The sequence below is a fragment of the Nelumbo nucifera genome, chromosome 7 (genome assembly GCF_055504915.1).
Source record: "Nelumbo nucifera cultivar China Antique chromosome 7, China Antique-T2T, whole genome shotgun sequence".
NCBI lineage: Eukaryota > Viridiplantae > Streptophyta > Magnoliopsida > Proteales > Nelumbonaceae > Nelumbo > Nelumbo nucifera.
Window position 1 is genome coordinate 4,716,476 of NC_142655.1, and position 7,416 is coordinate 4,723,891.

At 37.2% G+C, this 7,416-nt stretch overlaps 1 protein-coding gene across 13 annotated transcripts in view; it reads left to right on the forward strand.

Moving 5' to 3' along the window:
* The window catches only part of LOC104597470 (ARM repeat superfamily protein), a 79,457-nt gene extending 74,308 nt beyond the window's left edge, over positions 1 to 5,149 (forward strand). For all 13 annotated transcript variants that reach the window (XR_002022690.2, XM_088891123.1, XM_010259020.3 and 10 more), the window contains one exon: positions 4,433 to 5,149. Coding sequence is in view for 12 of the 13 variants with exons in the window: in XM_088891123.1 (XP_088747249.1) it covers positions 4,433 to 4,645 (213 nt within the window). In the remaining variant the exon portion in view is untranslated. The remainder of the gene's footprint in view (positions 1 to 4,432) is intronic.
* The last annotated feature ends 2,267 nt before the right edge of the window (positions 5,150 to 7,416 follow it).

The following is a 7,416-nucleotide window of genomic DNA, read 5'->3' on the forward strand; positions in this document are numbered from 1 at the left end:
GTGGGTTTTTCAAAAATGAGTACACAGGGTAAATACCCCATGTAGAGTAGAGACTAGGGTGATCTGAAAAGGAAAGGTATAGGTCTATAGGGACATTGAAAGAACTTTGGCTGACCTTCAAACCTCAGAGGGTGAGAGTGGTGGATTGTTCTTGGAGATAGCAAAGCCCCAACTGTGGTCAACAGATAGCTCATTCAACTTTAGTTTGGATTGAAGATTTTTTTTCTTAGTGGTGGTTGTGGAAGAGGGAAAGGAAGGAAATTCTAAAATTGCATTTGGTGGGTTCAATTGATAGAAGGAATATATCAGTGGAGAATATTCTGATCTGATTGGCTAGGGAGTGGAAAGTTCCTTTTGGTGTTTGAGTGAGGAGGTTTGCTGAATCTCATTGCTCTTCATCCTACCTTCAGTATTGAAGTAGATTATGTCTGGAAGATTCGTTTGAGGAATTTTAAGGGGTTTCCCCATAAATTTTGCTGGTCACAGAATGCAGGAAATCCAGAAATGATCTGTAAGTAGAATATTTAGTAGGGGTGACCACCAAAAACCAAAAAACCGAACCAAACTGATGAAACCAAACTGAAAATTCTGGTTAACCGAACTGGTCAATTCAGTGAACCAATATAAAAAATTGGCAGTTAACTGAACCGAACGGTATATATTTATAATATATAATATATTATTTATTATTTATAATATCATATATTATATGTATTTCTTGTGTTTGTATTATATATTTGTATATTTATTTATAATATATTATAAATATAAAAAACTGACAAACCGAACCAATCGGCCGGTTAACCAATTGGCTTCGGTTCAATTTTGGTTCACAGTTTTCCAAAAACTGGTGGTACTGGTTCGGTTTGGAAAATAGGCCCACAGTTTGGTTAACCGAACCATGAGCACCCCTAATATTTAGGATTCTGTTTCATCTTTGGAGTGGCTTCTCTGTCCAGATAATAGGAGATCTTTGTGGATATTGATGACTTGGAGAAATCTAGGTGCATTATAGAATGGATCTGGGTAAGAGCAAGATGCAGAGCTTCTCCGGTGGTAGTTAATATCATAGATGGAGAAGATATGTATGTAATGATGTTGCCAGAGCTCTGATCTGACTTGAGACAAGTTCTGGAGGACTTCCAGGTCTCAGGTGATGGCTAAAGAATGGGTGCATGTAGTACTAGCAGGCTAACAGATTGAGGATATTGAGAACTGGACCGATTGAATTATTGGACTTTCATTCAGTCTATGCCAAGCTATACGGGCTAAGATGGAAAGCAAGACACTAATTGGATGGGCTGCACTTTGATGTCATAAGAGATGAGCAAGTAGGTGATAAGAAAGGTTCACAAAAGAAAAAATGAAAGGTGTTCTTGATGCTATGGTGGGTGACAGACCACCAATGCCAAATTGATCCACAATGACCTTTTATTAAGAGGTGCTGGATTTTGTTAAAGAAGACATCATGAAGATTTTTGGTGAATTCCACTCCAATGGAACTCTCGAGAGGAGTCTTAATGCAATTTTCTAATCTTGGTACCAAAAAAGGAGGGGCAATGGATGTCAAACATTATCATCTGATCAGCTTTTTGGAGAGTATGTATAAGATTATTTTGAAGGTGTTAGTTACTTGAATGGAGAAGATTGTGGATGCTATGATTACACAACGACAATGAACTTTTGTGGAGGGACACCAATCCTTGACAAGGTGTTAAAATGAATTGACTCTGACTCAAGAGTGGGTGTGTAGGGGTAACTTGCAAGGTTGATACGGAGAAGGCATATAATCATGTTAATTGGAGATTCTTTAGTGATTATAAGTGGGTTACTCAAGGAAAATTTTACAGCTCAAGAGATATCAGGTGAGGAGATCCATTATCCTCATTCTTTATAGGCATTTAATAAAATGACCATGTCAGCTACACAAGTGGTTTTATAGAAGGCTTTCAGGTGAATAGTGACTACAATGATCCCACCTACAATTTGTTGACAACAAACTATTCTTTTGTAAGGTGTCCCAGGAGATGGTAAATCTCTGTTAGGTATCAAGGTGGTTTGAGGCTGTCTGTAGGTTATGCATAAAGATGCAAAAAGAGAGAACTTATAGCAATAGGCATAGTACCAAAGTTGAATCAGTTAACTGAAGTATTGATGCAAGATTGGGACACTTGTACCAAAATATTTAGGTCTCCCATTGGGTAAAAGATGTATACCTCAATCCATCTACGATATCATGTTTTAACATTTTTGTTAGATATTGACCACGGAAATCTAGGAAACCATCTAAGTGAGGTAAATTCACTCTTATTAATAGCAGTGTTTGCAAATCATTGTTGACCCAATTGGTTGGACTGTTAAAACAATCAGCTGGTCATAATTCCAGTTCAGGCCAACCTCAAACATGCCAACAAATTAAGAACTGTTGACTTGGTCAAAACCTGTTCAACCTAGGTGGTTGACCATTGACCCTCTTGACCTGGTCAATGGGTCATGGGTTACAAGTTACAATTTATATGCAAACTTACAGAAGCCATAACCTTGTGCTCAGTTATCTGATTGGGGTGATCTTTTTTTTTATTTTGGGTAGCTTTTCGTGATCTGTGTTCCAAGGCACCGAAGGCACCTTGTCGCATTATTTTGCCAAAGAAAGGCCTAAAATCTCAATTTTAGTTTTTTTTACTAATAAAAATTTAAAAACTAAAATATAAACTAGACCTAAAATTGAACATATATTACATGTAGACCTAAAATAAAGCATACATACATAATGATGTGCCACAATCTGACTAGTCCAAACCAGATGGTTGAATGGCTGACCTGTGATCTGGAGGGAAAATGCTTCAGCCTTCGGATTGGTTTTTAAAACATTGATTAATAGTCCCTCCCATTACTGGCAAGAGTGGCCACTGAACTTGAAAAAAATCACACTTTCTTTGGAGAGGATACAAAGGCAAGGCTAAGATCTACTTGGTAGAAAGCAGTAAAGTACACACCTGAGAAAATGTGGGAGCTCTAGGGGCGAGATTTTTTTTTTTCCGGTAGCAAGCATAATTATCTAAGCCATATTCCAACTATATGGGGTCGGCTACATGAATCCTGTTTCACCATTCCGTTCTGTTTAGTGTCATTTTTGTAGAAAGAGGATATTATGTTAAAAAAGAAAGCAATGACAGACCAACAAACAACTAACAGAAACATAGACAACAATAAACACACGTTTCAAACAGCTCTACTTCCAGCTAACCTACCCTGAGAGAAATTAATATTTCCCTCATAGGCAAGTTGCTTTGGAACTTAAATGAACTGGAGAGTTTATGGAAACAGGTTATTTTGGCCAAGTATGGGACAAGAAGAGTCAGGACCCTGGTAAATGACAAGACTCGTATGGATGAGGGATTTGGACAGAGACAGTAAGTGTTACCGGCACAAAGGTATCCAATGATAGCTGGGTGATGGCTTGCAGGTAAGGTTTTGAAGAGATCCATGGTGTGATGAACACCCTGCTATCGAGTTGTACTGATTGAATTTCTTTAGTCAATATTTTGGAGTCCAGAATAATTTAAGTTGTATGGAACCCAAGCTAATCTAGCAATTAGGAAAATCAACTCTATGGCTGATTTGTTTATGAAAATCTGAAAGGTGCAAAACTGCAACTTAACCTAGGCAAAAAACCAAAGAATTCAGATACGGGACAAATCTGGATCCTTTATAACCAACTCTTTTTTTCAGGCAGCTCAGCAATGATTTTCCATGCACTTCTCCATGTTCTGGAAGTGTGGGTTTTTATGTTCCATCAAAGGTGGTATTCTTGGTATATAGAGCAGCCATACGTAATGCCTAACTTATGACAACTAAAGTAGGAGAGGAACAGCACTGGACAGTATGGTGTGTGCTTTTCTCCAATGGTATAGAGATGGCAAACCATCTATTTATCCACTGCAATCTCTCTGATCAATTGTTAATATTCCTTAGTATTTTTTGAGTTGACAGGATGCTTTCTCTTTACAGTTGAAGCCTTTTTAACATAGTTGGTACATCAAATGCTTGCGTAAAAGAGATGAAGTGGTATGGAATACAATACCTTTTGCAGTTTTTGGACCATTTGGGGTGAGGGCATTGTCTTTGAAAATAAGAGTTCAGCTGATGTGTTTAAAAGGAACGCTTTGGGAACCTTATGTTTATGGCTGTCAGTTAATGAAGCTTTCAGGGGAATGTCATTTAACTCCTTTTTTGGATTTTCATACGGTTTTCATGGATTCTAATTCTTGGTTCAAGCTATGTGAGGTCTTGGTGTACATTGGTGCTGATCCTTCTTCTATGAAATTTCTCTTTGACATTTAGCAATGAAATGCAATACATTATCTGTTTCAAAAATAAATAAGTACTCCAGATTTAGTTCTCATGGTTTGGTTGAACAATTGTTCATCAGGAAAGAATGGCTGGTGCAAAGCTGATGGCATCCCTCATGGCAAGTGAAGATGCAGTTGTGGAGAGTATATCAGGGGGACTACTGGAAGCAAGATCAGTGCTAGCAAGTATTTCCTTTACGGACCCTTCATTGGAATTGCAACAAGTGTGTCAAAAGTTGCTAGTATGTATCACTTCTCCCTTGGACAGTGTTCTCCGTGACCTGTCTTTGTAAGTATCAGCTCATTTTCCATGATACCCCAATACTGCAAGGACAGGTGGACAAGATATCATACCTGGAACAAACATTAGAAGATATTGCCCTTGTATGGGTATCCAGGTATCATAATTTGTGGTGGAGTATGGACACTTAGGTGGTGATTGGTTCATCAGTAGGTTTGGGGTAATTTGCTCCACACAAAAGAACCTTTCACGTTAAGTTGTTTCATCAGTTACAAGTTCTTCAAAGGCTTGATTTACTTGAGCTTACTTATCAAAGACTCAAAGCTATTTCACAGATGGCAAAACAAAGGTACTTTACTTTTTCTATTGATGGTCAGTTGATATCAGTAGAAAAGTTATTTGTAGCGAAAGTAAAATGCCAAGCCACGCTGATTTGCTCTGGTTTGTAAATTTAGTAGTCATCATTGAATCGAGTATTCTCCAACATGATATTGTTTTTATTGTTGTAACGAGTTTAAAAAAGAAAGGTCCTACATATGATTTGGGGAAAAGAAAACATTCATTCTTAATACAAACCGCACAAAGCATGTTCTCATGTAAAGTTCAAGGCTCAGTTTGGAAGGAGTACAAATACAAATATATGTAGAGTGCAAAACCTTGTATTTTATATTATTTTGTATGTATTTTTACCATACATATTTGCATTTGTACTCTTTCCAAACTAAGCCGAACTTCCCCACAAGTTTTGTGTTTCTCAGATTCTATCAAACCAAACACTGCTGTTGCTTCTAAAATCGAAACAAGGAATGCATCCTTGAATTTCTGGTTTCAAAAACATGCTTTTCTCTAATGATTGGATATTGTGTTCCACACAAATGAACAATATTCTTTTAAAAATAGTAAAATAAAACATACAATATTCAGATGGATGGATATTAACTTAGATTTTCTTAAATTTACTTTCATTTATACTTTATACCGGAACCCATCAACCTGGAGGGTTGGTTTGGTGGCCCGGTGACAATCCTAGTTAGCCCCAACCTACCAATGGCAATTTCATAGGAATTTTTAGATATCTGATCCATCCTGACTCTAATAAGACCCATTTATCAAAAACCCTGTAAGGTTTGGATTTTGGCCCTAGGGTGCCGAATGCCCTAATAGATAATAAACCTTGCTCTTGTGTCCTGTTATAGTTATCTCCAGTGAGAGAGTTCCACCATGTAAAATTTTCAAATCAGTGGGAGAGTTCCATCATAAAATTTATTTTTATGCTGTGGTAGGAGCTACTCAATTCCAATTTGTAATGACAGTCGAGAGTTGTTTCGCTTTGGCCCACAAGGATCTTATTGCCACGTCTCTTCCTATACATTACTGGCTTATTTCTACCTGTTATTAATAAAACAGAAGCCATTTACGTGATCATGACCTGTTTATCCCTCTCAGTTAGCCACGTGTCTATATATGCATATTTTAATCTGCCTGGACCGAAGCATAAAAACCCGTTGATTTTATTCTATAAAAAAAGTTTCTGAACTTTTCTATTATTGGCTTCCAAACAAAAAAAAGAACTTTTCTTTTCTTTATGTTTTATCTTGACGATCACGGGAGCATTTTCACTGTAATTGGTCTGATATCATGTCATATGATCTATAATATATAAAATGGACACTTGTTTTGAGTTTACTTTAGGTTATAAAAGTCAAATTTATTAATCAAAACATGGTATTGAAAGAGCTTTGATTAATTAAAACATCTTGTAAATTTTGATGAAAACCACCTGATTGGTCAGCTATTTATGATATCAGGTTTTTTTAAGGTTTCTATGATATCAGTTGATTAGCTGTAAGCATTTCTCATATTATGTCTTTCGTATATCATATCGTATATTATAATCAAACTTTATTAACTTATATCTTTACCTTTTACATATGTTTTTATATTAGTTATGATTGATGTTTATTTTTGGCAGATCTAATGTTAACAGTACCCATAAACCATTTGATTTGAAAATTATATTATATACATCTTACGGACAAGTATGTGATGTACGGTTAGTGCCTTGTGAGTATAGTGTGAATGGCAAAATGCCAACCAGTTGGTTGGTAAGGCCTTCTACTGGTTATGAGACTTGGGATTGAATCCCACCTGCACCTAAATTGGGGGTATGAGTTGGGGATTGGCTACCCCAATTGCGTAGCTCTTAAAAAAAAGGTAGTGTGAATGAATCCCGTGAATAAGAAATCCAGTGTCTGCATCAAGGGTGTGGGGCTTATATAATTATATCTAAGCCTAGCCTTAGGACCACCAATCTGGAGTCCCAACCGGGAAAACTTCAGTTGGATACCCGTCAGAGATCTACTGGTTATCTACAACTGTACATGGGAAACATCTCAATTGTGATCCATGCAGAGATGTTCCATGGTGGGCTTACTGACTTGTGGGTACGAGTGATTAGAGTCTTTTTGGGTAGCAGATCAGTGCTCTTTTCTTAAGTGGGGCCTGTTAAGCTTACCTTAATTGTAATTAGGACACATGGTAAATATAAGCACATTCCCATGATGGGGAATATCTTGTATGTCCCTTGACGTAACCCTCGGTTAAATCCGTGAATCACAGCCCTTTATTGATGAATACATCGTGATATTTTTGTTTGGTTAATAGTTGAGGTGGTCAGGAATGTCATGTGGCTATCTTCGTGGCTGTCATCCACGTTGATGCCACGCCTAACGGAAGAGTATGACTAAGAAAGAGTGTCTTGCACGAACAAAGAAGCAAACTCCACCAGGGAAGATTAAAGAGAAACCTCGACAATCCTGGAAG